At 41.3% G+C, this 14,702-nt stretch overlaps 1 protein-coding gene across 1 annotated transcript in view; it reads right to left on the reverse strand.

Annotated features, from left to right (window-relative positions):
• Positions 1 to 14,702, reverse strand: part of GTF2F2 (general transcription factor IIF subunit 2) — a 247,215-nt gene that overhangs the window by 174,268 nt on the left and 58,245 nt on the right. The window contains exon 5 of the mRNA XM_044286548.1: positions 4,359 to 4,394. Within this exon, the coding sequence (XP_044142483.1) occupies positions 4,359 to 4,394 (36 nt within the window). The remainder of the gene's footprint in view (positions 1 to 4,358; positions 4,395 to 14,702) is intronic.

Genomic DNA, 14,702 nt, shown 5'->3' on the forward strand with positions numbered 1-14,702 from the left:
TTCCTCACTGTTTCAAAAGTTGCGTGCAACATAGTAACATAATATGCTATGCAGATATGCCCTCATGTCTCCTGCACCCACTTTTTATTATTACAGCTAATACCGCAAAGTACAGTCAGTACTCAAGGATCAGCTTTCAAACTTACACGTTCATTTGGTTTTCCATGATGTGATTTATATAGCCTGGCATTTTTTTGAGCGTTAATACAGAATATAGTTGCTATGGAAACCTAACCATTGATACAAACCTAATCCAAAGTACACTGCATTGCATCTCGAAAAGAAAACACCTTATTGCCAAGAAGAATGTCTTTAAACAATACGGTAACAAGGTTGGCATGTATGATTTCCAATGCAGGAGCCACAGGTTCAATACCATCCAGGTTACCAACTTCACTGCACACGTCATTTCAGAAGGTTTTCTGTGGCCCACACATTATATTCCCACAGTCCACAAATAAGTTGGCATGGCAAGTAATTGTAATGGGGTCTATTAACACGTCCACAAATAGATCCGCGTCCGTTCTGCAATATCGGGAACGGGTGCGGACCCATTGATTCTCAATGGAGCAGAACGGGATGCGGAGAGCACACTATGTTCTCTCCACATCCGCATTTCTGGAGTGTGGCCCTGAACTTCCGGGCTTCGGCCCCGAACTTCCAGGACACGGCTCCACAAAAAAATAGAACATGTCCTATTCTTGTCTGCAATCGCAGGTAAGAATAGGTAGTTCTACGGGGGGTGCCGGCCGGGTGTATTGCGGATCCGCAATACATAACGGACGTGTGAATGGACCCTTACTATAGTGCATTATAGAAGGACGTTCGCTGGCTGACGACTCCACTCACTGCGCCTGCACCGAATACTATACGGGACGGCGCAGGCAGGAGATTTCCACAGCAGACAGGGCCGGCAAGAGGAGACCAACACTGCCTAGCCCTGTCAATCAAGTGTAGCAGGGCGTGGCCAGAGGTGGGAGAACGGAGCCTCTAGGAGCAGGGGCAACTCTGCGAGATGGCACTAATATAGTTATGTTAGTACATCACTAATGTCAGCCAGGTTAATAACCATTTTCCTGCTGACAGAAACCCTTTACCAATGCTGGAAAATGTGGACAATAATTCCATTAGTCTGGATTCAGGAAGGCTGTATTACACTGGCCAATACTCACTAACGAGCGTTTGCATGAAAGCACGTTAGCGATCATCTTGCAGTGTAATACTGCTGCCGATTGCCCGATGAACGAGCATAAGCATGCTTAAAAATCATCTCTTGCCGGTGGCAGTTCACGCTGTCTTAAGGGTACATTCACACAACCGTATAATTTTTTTCTGCTTCCGATCCACTGCCGTTCCGCATTTTGTGCCAATCATTCCTATGGTTGAATAAAATGTGCAGACAACATTCAGTATGTTGTCTGCATCCGTGTTTCGGCATTTCTAGTCTGCAAAAATATAAAGCTTGTCCTACTATTGTCCGCACAGATCGGTCCGCAGCCCCATTCAAGTCAATGAATCCGCAAATTGCAGATGACATATGAAATGTTTCCGTATGTCATCCGTTTTTTGGCGGATCCATTTCAGTATTAACCTTTACAACTATGAATTAATTCATTCTCTCTCCCCCCCCCCCCCTCCTTCGTTTTTTGGGGACTTTAAAAAATGGAAGACATACGGAACACAAATGGAAGTCATTTATCCACAAAATGCGGACACGCGGTTCCGTTATTTGCTGACAGCAAGGCGGAAAGGATTACACACGGCCGTGTGAATGTACCCTAATAATGATCTGTCACCAGCAAACCACTAGACAGCATGGGGAAGAGCGATTGTATAGCGATCACTCCTCCCCATGCCGCAGAGGAGATCGCTGCATGCAATAGCAGCGGTCTCTTCCGCTAGCGAGCAAGCGATTAACGCTTTCCTCCCAACAATCGGTTGCTGATCTGCCTATCTAATACAGATCAGGAATAGGAAATATTGATTTTGAATGAATGAACTATATAGACTACTACTTTCACAACAGAAATTGCTTAAAGGGGTTTGGGGATTACTATGGTTTTTAACAGATATGCTCATGTAGTTGCTAACTTCATGTACATCTTCTCCATTGTCACCATGTAACAAACCACTCTGGTTTGTTTCCATCCTGTATGTAGTGCTTCCTGTTGCTGTATCCAACCAAACCCATGATGCACTTCTCCATTCTCTGCCACATCCAGCACCGTCCTGCCAGTTACATAGACACTCCCCCATTACTGCCCCCTGTTTCTGCTTCGACATGCCCATGGATAGAACATCAAAACCCAGAACGGAAGTAAAAGTAAAAGAACTACATTACAAAATTACAGCTACCTTCATAAATGACTATTTTAAAGGATGTTGATGCAAACCCGAAACCCTTTAAAGAGGACTAGAGTTGAGCAAAGCGAGCTTCAGATGCTTAATCCCAAGTCGTTTTGTTCAAAACTTCTGAATAATACTGTACAGAGATCCATCTCTGAATATTGGAATGTATGGGCGCTGATGAGCTTAAGTAAGTTATTCACGAAGTCAGGCGTGACTATGTAGAATAACTTCAGTAGTTGATCTTTAAAGCGGAAAATCACTTTAAAACTTTCAACTGAAGTCACGCGCGACTTCGTCAATAACTAACTTCGGCTAATCGGAGCCCATACCTTCTAATACTGTTCAGAGACAAATCTAGGTACAGTATTAGGGTCCATTCACACATCCGTAGTGTATTGCGGTTCTGCAATACAACCGGCCGGTACCCCCAATAGAACTGCCTATTCTTGTCCGCAATTGCGGAGAAGAATAGGACACGTTCTAGTTTTTTCCGGTTCGCGGCTCCGGAAGTTCAGGGCCGTGCTCTGGAAATGCAGATGCGGGCAGCACACTGTGTGCTGTCCGCATCCATTCCTGCCCCATAGAGAATGGGCCCGCACCCGTTCCGGACAATTGCGGAACGGGTGTGGACCCCTTCCTACGGATGTGTGAATGGACCCCAATTCTGAAGTTTTGAACAAAGTGACTTCAGATAAAGAATCTGAAGTTTGCTTCACTCAACTCTAAAGAGGACCTGTCACCTCTCCTGGCATCTCCATTTTAGCAACATTTTGTGCCATTCCTCCGTTATGCCTTCTAGTACATTGGTAGGCAACCTCCGGCACTCCAGAAGTTGTGAAACTACAACTCCCAGCATGCATACTTGTTCTACTCTTCTCAGAACTCCCATAGAAATTAATGTAGCATGCTGGGAATTGTGGTTTCACAACAGCTGGAGTGCCTAAGGTTGCTGACGCCTGTTCTAATTAATGAATGAAGAGCAATTAATGTGCATCTGGGTTTTACCGGCTTTACGAGTGTCACTATCCAATCAGTGCCGCAGCCTCTTCAGATAGCTGATCGGAGGGTGTGCTGGCTGTCAGACCACCACCAATCTGATATTGATGACCTATTCTGAGGATGGGCCATCAATATACTGGTGCTGCACAACCCCTTTGACCATCAATGCTCTTATATTACTTTATTGGAGTAATTAATTCAGCTGCATGATAATCTATGTTGCCCAGAAACTTGCAAGGCTGCCATATGAAAGTCCCACGTTGCACAGCATTCCTCTAGATTGCAACTAAAGCTAGATGGAGACATTTCTGATAAACTTTACAGTAGAGAACTGCCATAAAATCCTGCAGTTCTCTCACTGGCCACTAAGACTAATAACAGGCGCTACATCTTGGTCTGTACAGAGCAGTCCAACTCAGACATTAACAAAGCCTTAGATGCCTTCTGGCCAATTCATCCTTAGCTGGCATCTATTTCCAGCTGGTTCTACCATACACATGCCCATAAGGGTTGGACACTTTTTTTTCCCGATGGTGTGGTAAACTAGAATAAGTAGCTACCAGACAACTCTAACATGGTGTGGAACAACAAGAATTGGTGGGATTGTTATTGTGCGAGCATACATGTTCACAGTCATCATAGATATCAGACTGAAGTTTATGAAATTCATCAACTTTATCATATTTTGCAGCTCATTCATCTGTAAGGCTGAGCAGAAGAATCACTTGAACAATAGGTTTCTAAACTATAAAAAAGGAATTCCCTATACAAATTAATATTCTAGCAGCTGGTTTACAAATTGCACTAATACACAGGACTCCAAACAAAATGACATTAATGCATCCGATATGGCCATCAGGTCTTTTTCAGGCCATTTCATGGTAATAAAAAAAAAATTACGTGAGGAAGATGTAATTAAGTCATCTTTCAACTAAGCCGCAATGTTCTGCTCATCTCAGGCTGCCAACATCAATGCAGCGCTAGTACAAATAAAGAAGGAAGATGCTTACCAGTTGTCCTGCTCTCCAGCTTTTCTTCAGATAGACCTAGGGGAACACACAGTATATTAAACCACAGGGAGCAGAAAAAGGTACAGTCACAAATATCCAAAGGTGAAAAAAAAGGTATTACCATAATAATAGTCTTTAAAGGGGTTGTCTCACTTCAGCAAATGGCATGTATTATATACAGACACTTACTACAAGACACTTTCTAATAGTATTGTTAGGGTCCATTTTGCTTCCTTTCCTGGCTTCATTAATTTTTCCATCAGATTATACACTGCCAGTTTCTATGGTTACGACCACCCTGCAATCCAGCACCGGTGGTCGTGCTTGCATACTGTAGGAAAAAGCATCGGTCTACGCTCACTCCCGTGGTCCTGGGTACCAGAGAGGCCGGCGCTTTTTTCTACAGTGTGCAAGCACAACCACAACTGCTGGATTGTGGGGTGGTCATAAGCATGGAAATCAGCTAATGAGATGGAAAAATTAATCCAGCCAGCAAAGGAGGCAATATGGATATTTACAATACATTAGTGTCTTGTATTAACTTTCTCTACGTGATGTTGCGGAAATCTTATGCGGACATTTTATCTTAGGATGCGTGTGTTTTTATAGATTGTCATCTGTCTCCCCATGTCGGATTTAGCCAAAGAACGCTCTAGCAGAGGGTACTTGGGTTGAATCGGGACCAGTGGTAAAACTCTGTCAGTATGAAAACCTTCTCATGGGCTTGGAGACGTGTTCTCAGTGTGTAGGGGGGCGTTTGCCGGTTTGTGAGCACTAAGTGCAATGCACTGGGCTTCTTCCCTTCAAATGTCTATACACATTAGAGAAGTGAAGTCTGCATAACGAGAGATACATATTATACCTCTGCTGCGGCTTCTCTATCCCTTTCTGGATACATATCTGCTCTTAAGACATGCATATCTGCCTTGTCGGTATACTCGTACCGTATACTGACAATAGCCGTAGCAATGTCTCGCAGATAATCTCAAACCTATAAGAACCAGTAGAATGATCTTCATTAGATATTAGATACTGGTCACTTTTGAGCAGTATTGAATGAGGTCCATGCTGATGGGGGGGTGGGTGGCCACCTGGCTGATCAGACAATGGACATGACTCATCCTTCCTTCCTTATACAGGGATGGGGTGTGTGCATTGTCTGTCCAGCCACATTGATTGCCCTTCCCTGTCCTTTGACATGTCATCACTTCCGGTATGTCATCTCTTCCTGTATCCTTGTCTTGGGCCAGCCCCTTTTACACCTTTTGTGAGTAAATAAAAGAACAGACTGGGCAGGGAGGAGAGGGGTTGCTCAGAATTTCAAGCAAGATGGTAACACCTGGGTCTGCCTCTGACTGTGGTTGAGGGAAAAGAGATTTACCCATTTCTTTACACAAAGTTTGATGAGTGCAGATTACAACTATTAATATTCTACAACAGTGATAAAATGACACTTGTTGAAGTGAGACAACCCATTTAAATTATATAGCGCCAACGTATTCACACAAATGCACAGCACTATGCTTGGAGGAAAAAAAAAAAAAAAAAGAGCACCTCACACCAACACCAAAACCTCATCCCAACTGAGGCATGGTGGAGGGAGCATCATAGTTTGGGGCTGGGCTGTTTTGTTGCCTCAGAGCCAGGATGCCTTGAGATCAATGAGAGAACAACATATAAAACATTTAAAAACAGGAGAAAGTAAGGGAAGCAGTCTATGACCTAATGCTGAAGAGATGTTGGATGATGCAACAATACAGTGACACAAAGCACACAAGTAATCAACTACTCTGATCTTTTTTAGAATAGCCAGATCAGACTTCTGAGATTCCCATCAAGACACCATGGCAAAACCTGAAGGCTGTGCACGCAAGGCAGAAATATTGATGTACCGAAACATGTTTACAGAGAGGAATTGTCCAATATTCTCTCAACGTCGTTCTTTTTAAAAGGGTTGTTCGGGCTTTTACTATTGGTGACCTATTCTTAGGATGTGTCATTAATATCAGATCGGTAGGGGTGACGGACCCCTACCGATTGGCTACATGAGGAGATAGCGCATGCAGTCCGTACATGCCGTCTCCCTTCTCTCCGCTGCTGTCTATGGCAAAGCAGCAGCGAACAGGAAGAGAGATGGCACGTGCTGTCAGAGATATAAAGCAAATGCTTTATATTAAAAAGAAAAGGATCAAAGGAAAAATTTCAAGGGGAATTGATCATAAAGGAGGACATATAAAACACCTCAAAAAGAGTTAGTTAGTCATTCATTTAATTATATTGTGCAATCAGTAAAACATGGTGCAAGCATCTATGTAAAAATATAAATGATTTATTATACAATAACTCAAAACAAAATCAAAGCTTAATCAATATAAAACTCAATAATATGCAATAACACGCAGTGATATGCAGTGCCCTAAATTCACCACTAGATGGCTCTAACACGAATACTAACGTTCCATATTACCTCTCAAAACATAAAATGTAATGCAAACATCCCGACCACAATTATGAGATATACTATCAGTAGATTATACACAGTAAACTCAATAATTATATGGGTAGATACAAACCCTTGCTCTGCTCAAACTATAACCAATCTCTGATATCGGGTAGTATTGCGACAACTTATAAATTATCAGGCCTGATATTGACAATGGAATGTGAATATGTGAATATTCCAATCAGAGAGTTTCTCCAATATCAATATTAGATCCTTTATTCAGTAATATGCATTTTAACTGAATAGTGATAATATTGATGCAGCACATTTAACATTATACATCCGCACTAAAGCGCGGAGTTACTAAATATCAAGCCAATTAATTCAAACAATACTACACATAATAAAGTTATACATTACCCAAGAATGCAAATGATATGCAGAGTCTATGGGAAGTCAGCTCTAAAGTCTGTTCTGATATTGGGATTTTTCTCCTGGGGTGTCCCTCCTTTCTTCCTTTCCTCTTGTGTGTGGTTTATTATCCAAAAACTTATCAGTTAGACACACCTTCCCAACTTGGAGTTTTCCAATCATTTTCGATTAGGCGTGTACATATGATAATGACTGTGATGTCACTCTATCACCCAGAATGCATTTCGGCTGTCGGTGTAAGGTTACTTACTCATCCCTAGATGGCACTATTGCATAAGCTACTAGCATCATTATTAGTAAGGGTTAAATGACCAAGTCTGACTTCATCTTACATTCCATACACAACATATGGAATCCTAAATCAGAGCTAAAGGGATTAACTTTGACACATATACCAATTAAAGCATAGACATTAGGGTACCAGTTTAAACATCTCCCAAACGATCAAATTTATGGTACCGATAAGAATATAATAGACCTTGTACTGTCACAGAGGTGTGTGTCTCCTCTGTCACTTCAACGGGCGATTGATTGTTAGTATAACAATAACACAGCCTTCCCCAAATGAAGACTGATTAACAAAGTCTATGCTTAACATTCTTCTCATCATGTTTTAGGAATTTATGAGTTCCTAGTGAGAAATATATATATACACATCAAACAACCATATTTTTGCTCTGTATCTGATCCACAATTTTTGCAGATCAGACATGGACCCATTAATTTCTATGTGGCCGCAAAAAACGTGGACAGCACACTGATGTCATCCATGTGGCCAAGCTGCAAATTATAAATGATAAATAATGGTCTGTTTTGCGGACAACTATAGCATTTTTTCAATGAGACCTGCAAAAAGTGTGGGTTGCACATGGATCGCATGCATATTTTGTCGATGTGCGATTTGTGGATGGCAAAACACATATGGTCATGTGAATGCATCCTAGCTGTAACTTAACACCCTCTTACACATTAGCGTATTCTTGTCCAAACCCACAGAGAATGGTAGGTTCAGCCAACAGTTTATTGTGTAAGTAGAGACCCTGACTTTCCACCGACAAGAAAAATGTTAAAAGTTCATTCTTTTTTTTTGAGAGATAAGCTTCCCCCAGAAGTGTCTTGCAGCAGCTTTCTCCCCTTTCCCCATTAAATACACATATACTTTCAGCTGAGCCAAACTAAGGCCACTTTCACACTAGCGTTTCTATTTTCTGGTATTGAGATCCGCACATAGGGTCTCAATACCGGAGAAAAACACTTCCGCTGTCAATGGGGACAAAACGTAACTGAGCAGAAGGGAATGCTCAAAAAACATTGCGTTCCGTTTGGTTGGGTTCCCATACTAGAAAGCAAACCACAGCTTTCCTTCATGGGGTGCAGAGCAAAGTCGACCCACTATGCAAGTTAATGGGGACAGATTAGTTTAACTTTGACACTGACACAAAAGAAAACGGAATCGTCCCCTATTGAGTTTCAATGGAGTTCATGACTGATCCGTCTTGGGTATGTAATAGATAATACAACCAGATCCGGTCATAACGGATGCAGATGGTTGTATTATCAGTAACAGGAGCGTTTTTGCTGAGCCCTGCCGGATCCAGCAAAAACGCTAGTGTGAAACTAGCCCAATATGTGTATGGGGGAGTTGTGAGAGACAGCTGCTGGCCCAACAGCTAATGAATGTGTATGGCCACCTTCAGAGAACGATCAGACCACATGTTATTAGTAATCAATGCAGAAATTCAGGTAACTCCAAATGGTTCGCTGCAGGAGATGCATTGCCTTTTAGAGGCTTTAGTAACTAACCGCGCAGACATTGCTTCTACAATGTGATAAACCAGATCTTGCACTAAAAGGAACACTCACACGACTGTATACATTCTGCGGTCGGCAAATATCGGATCGACAAAATACAGATGTCGTCTGTGTGCCTCCACCCACTGAAAACAGGTCTACTCTTGTCCATAAAAGATAGAAATACGATGTTAGATTACGTGCGGCACAGCATGGATGACACCTCTGTGCTGTCCTGCCTAAATAAATGGGAAAGCGTACGATCTGCAAAAAATTTGTATCAGGCACGGGCCGAAAATCCAGTCATGTGAATGCTTCCTAAAGGCTCGTTCACACGAACACGTGAAGCCCTTGTCAATGCTGTGGACAGCAAATTGTGGTCCGCAATGCACCGGCACCGTCCTTGGGGATCGCAGGCCCATTCACTTTAATGGGTCTGCGATCCTTCTTTTCCGCAAAAAGATAGAGCAAGTTCTACCTTTTTGCGGTGCGGAAGCACGGAACGGAACCCCAGAAAGCACTCTGTAGTGCTTCCGTAGTGTTCCGTTCTTCCGTTCCACATCTCCGGATTTGCGGACCCATTGAAATGAATGGCTATTCCACATCACGGATGCGGAGCCAAAGAACGGTGCCCATGTATTGCGGATCCGCAAATGCGGTCCACAATACGGCAACGGGCATCACACGTTCGTGTGAACGAGCCATAAGTGTCAGCAGAGACCTAAAAAGTCTTAATTTTTTTTTTTTTTTTTTTGCACATGCATGATGAGGAAATTTGCTTTGATTTTTGTCCCACTAAAAACAACCAAAAATGACTCAGCACGAGAAATGGAAATAAGCACTCAGACAATCAAAGCTCCGCTCCCATTCTTTCTGCCTCTCAAATCCATGAATGAACTGTTTAACATTTCCTTTTCAAGATGTAATCAGCAGAGGAAGAAGAAAAAAAACCTGTAATTTTCCAAAAATAATAGTAATTTAAAACATTCAAGTAAAAAGCACTTTAATTGGCAAATTTTGCATCTGTAGGCTAGCAATTGCATTAGAAAGCTTTATCGGAACAAGTGAACTCTAAGATGAGGTTAGCAGTACGGTCCCATTTAGTGGCTGCAAACCAAATGGGCACTCAAGTCTGTGTCATAGTTAAGGTTCAATATTGGTGACCTATGCTCAGGATTGGCCATCAATATCTAATTGGTAGGGATGCAACTTCTGTCACCCCGGCTGATCAGCTGACTGAAGAGGCAGCAGCAATCCGGAGCGAGCCGCAGCCTCTTTCTAGACCTGTGATGTCCCATACATAGGTCACATGGCCCAAGCGCAGCTCAGGTCTATTCACATTAATGTGTCTTGGCTGCAATACCACGCACAGCCACTATACATTGTACGGCACTGTGATTAGTATGCCTTGGCCTCTTTAACCACTTCCAGACCGGGCCATTTAACCCCTTCCTGACCAGGCCTAATTTTGCAAATTTGACATGTCTCACTTTATGTGGTAATAACTTTGGAAAGTTTTTACTTATCCAAGCCATTCAGAGATTGTACTTCATGTTAATGGTAAATTTGAGTCAATAGGTTTCACTTTTATTTATAAAAAAAATCAAGTTGACGAAAAAAATAAATAAAAATTCACAGTTTCCTAAATTTAAAATCTCTCTGCTTTTAAGACAGTGATGCTTCATAAAATATTAATTTACATTTCCCATATGCCTACTTTATGATGGCATCATTTTGGTAATGTAATTTAGGTTTTTTTAGGACGTTAGGTTTAAAATTTTAGAAGCGATTTTTGTAATTTTTTCGAAAATGTCCAAAGTCTACGTTTTTAAGGACCAGTTCAGTTCTGAAGTCACTTTGTGGGGCTTACATTACAGAATCAACCCATAAATGACCCCATTTTAGAAATGACACCCCTCAAACTATTGAAAGCTGGTTTTAGAAATGTTGTTAACCCTTTAGGTATTCCATAAGAATTAAAGCAAAATAGAGGTGAAATTTTAAAAATTTCACCTTTTTTTTGCAGATTTACCATTTTAATCTAATTTTTCCTGGGACAAATCAAGGGTTAACAACAAAACAAACCTCAACATTTATTACCTTGAATCTGAAGTTTGCAGAAACACCCCATATGTGGTTGTATACCGCTGTTTGGGCACAGAAGGTGAGGAGAGCCATATGGCGTCACGCCTTGCCCTGTGAATGTGCGGAGGTCTGTCAGACTGGCTGCACATGTCTGACTTCTCTGTTTGTTTTGATTTGGGTTTGAGCTGGATCAACCTTCCCTTAGGCTGGGTTCACACCTGAGCGTTTTACAGTGCGTTCCTACGCGCTGTAAAACGCTCAGCCAGGAGAAACCAATGCTTCCCTATGGGAATGGTTCTCACCTGGGCGTTTTACAGCGCGTAAGATCGCGCTGTAAAACGCCCGACGCCCCAAGAAGTACATGAGCTTCTTTGGGGCGTCTTGTCGCGTGTTCCCATACATAGACTTTCGGGAACGCGAGACAATGGGCGTTCGCTTGTCTCTGTATGCGCGATTGCAAACGCCCGTACAATCGCGCATACAGAGCGTACGTTCAGTACGCTCAGGTCTGAACCCAGCGTTAGGGTTTGCCCAGGGTGTTTAGGTTTCGGCACGAGGGCATGTGCATATCCACCATAAGGGTATGCACACGGGCACAGCAGTTTAGGGACATCTTTGACCCTGGGTTCACACCTGAGCGTTCTGAAAGGAGCGCTCTGTATGCGCGATTGTACCGGCGTTTACAATCGCGCATACAGAGACAAGCGAACGCCCATTGTCGCGCGTTCCCAAAAGTCTATGTACGGGAACGCGCGACAAAATGCCCCAAAGAAGCTCAAGAACTTTTTTGAGCGTAGGGCGTTTTTCAGCGCGTTCAAACGCACTGTAAAACGCTCAAGTGTGAACCAGGGCCATAGGGAAGCATTGGTTTTCATGCGTTGAGCGTTTTACAGCGCGTTCAAAACGCTCAGGTGTGAACCCAGCGTTGGGAATCGCTATGAGGTGACCCTTTTCTCCCTAGCTTTTGGGCCTAATCATTTGTTCTGTTTGTTTTCCTGTGTTTTGGTTATTTCCCCGCTTACCTACCTATCCTGACATATGGTTTTTGGAGGGCAGATTTTGCTGTAATGGTCTTTGGGCACCATGCTGCGTTTTAAGAGACCGTGAGGTAACCCCACAGTGAAAACCCCCCAAAAAAGTGACCACATTTTGTAAAGTACACCGCACAAGGAATTTTTAGGGGTGTAGTGAGCACTTCACTCAACAGATGTTTTATAGAATTTTTAATACTTGGGTGTGAAAATGACAAAATTACGGTACATTTTTTGTTTGTTTTATTTTTTACAAGAAAATGGTGCTTTAGGCCCAAACTTTATTTTTCACAAAAGATAACAGAAGAGTATCCCCTACAATTTGCTACCCACTTTCTCCTGAATACAGTAACACCCCAATTGTGGTCGTAAACTTATTTGGGGATACACCAGGGCTCAGAAGTGAAGAAGCGGCATTTGGATTTTCTGACATGGAATTTTCTGTCATGGTTTTAAAGAGCGATGACTTATTTTTTGTTGAATGAGCTGCGCGAGAGCTTATTTTGTGCGAGACAAGCTGTGGTTTTTATTGGCACTTGTTTGGGTACATTTGGCTTTCTGGTTTCTTTTTATAAAAATTTTTGGGAGGTGAAGTCACAAAAAAAGCTGTTTGGTGTAAATTCTTTATACCGTTTAGGCCTCATGCACACGACCGTTGTTGTGTTCCGTTCCGCAAAATGGGGTTCCGTTGTTCTGTGATCCGTTTCAGTGTGTCTTCCTTTATTTTTGGAGGACCACCAGACATAAAGGAAGATTAAAAAAAAAGTCTAAGACAGGTTTGCCATGGAAATGATCGGAATAAAACGGACGCGGATGACAATCTTGTGTGCCTACGTTTTTTTAGCGGTCCCATTGACTTGAATGGGTCCGCAAACAGTTTTCTGCGGACAAGAATAGGACAGGTTAGATTTTTTTTGACAAACTGGAACCACTGATCACGGACGTGGATGGCAAACGGTGCACTATCCGCATTTTCAACAGCTCCATAGAAATAAATGGGTCCGCATTTGAAGAGCTAAAATCGGCTGAACGGACGCGGAGACAAACAATGGTCGAGTGCATGAGGCCTTACTTGATGGGATAGATCATGTGATATTTTTATAGATACGGTCATTATGGACACAATACCAAATATGTATTTTTTTATTTTATTTTTTTACATTTTACACAAAAACATTTTTAGAAAAAATTATGTTTTTTGTGTTGCCATTTTCTTAGAGCCAAATTTTTTTTCATTTTTCTGGCTATAGTCTTGTATGCGAGCTTGTTTTTTGCGGGACGAGGTGACATTTTTATTGCTACCATTTACATACGACTTTTTGATTGATATGTTTATTGTGAGGTGACAAATTTTTTTAGAGCCAATTGTTATGGACGCAGCGATACCAAATGTTTTTTTTTTTTTACGATTTACACAATAAGAGCATTTAAAAAAAAATGTATGCCATTTGATTTACGTGATGGTATTAATAAAATACTTTGAAACAAAAAAAAAAATCATGTTTTTGTGTTGCAATTTTCTTAGAGCCAGATTTTTATTTCTTTTTCTGGCTATGGTCTTGTGTGGGGCTAATTTTTTGCGGGACGAGGTGACATTTTTATTGCTACCATTTTAGGGTACATATGACTTTCTGATTGATTAACATTAAGTTTTTGGGGAGGTGAGCTAACAAAAAAAAAAAAATCAGTTTTGGCACAATATTTAAAAAAATTTTTTTTTTTTTTTTTACGGCGTTCATCTGATGGGGTATAACATATGATTATTATAGAGCGGGTTCCTGCAAAAGAGACAAGTGGGCATGGAGAGTAACAAGCAGTAAGAACGGCCACACCACACGGGGACATACCGGCACTATAGGACTGGTAAAGTACCTTTATGACATAACAGAAAATTGTGCATGCATATACAGAAATAGAGATTGACTAAGACGCTAAAATGAAATGCCATAATGACACTTAATGAAAGGCTTTCTGCAGGAACGCATTTTTAAAACACCTATATCACTAAACGCTTATATAGAAGTGTGTTTACTGAAAAATGTATTAAGACTATGAGCCTACTTTAAGATGTATTGTTGAATTCCACATCACTCTCTCAAGCTGAACTAAATGATAACTTGTTGATGTTTGCAAAAAAGTAGCCCTACTTCCAGGCTGGCAAATAACAGAATTTAGAGACAATACAGGTTACAATCCCTACATATTGTAGTGCATGATTTTTATTGTACATTTTGTTTATTTTATGTATATATTATTTTATGGGAACATTCCAAGAAGTGTCAATAGAGTAAGGTGGATGATTGATACAGATATACCAATCAATACCTACCTATTTCACAGGTTTTTTTTTAGTTTTTTTTACATTGGTTTCCTAATAAATTCTTAATTATTGAAAAAAATAAAAAATAAATGTTGTGTTCCAAACTATTGAGACATGTACACATATAAACACCAGGCAAAAAAAAAAAAATATATATAATAAAAAAAAATATATAATTTGTCCGCTACTGGACAAAAACCATTTGTCCTATACTAAATCCAGTGTGCGGATTACAAATCCAA

This window comes from Bufo gargarizans, chromosome 3, assembly GCF_014858855.1.
Source record: "Bufo gargarizans isolate SCDJY-AF-19 chromosome 3, ASM1485885v1, whole genome shotgun sequence".
In the NCBI taxonomy this organism is placed as follows: domain Eukaryota; kingdom Metazoa; phylum Chordata; class Amphibia; order Anura; family Bufonidae; genus Bufo; species Bufo gargarizans.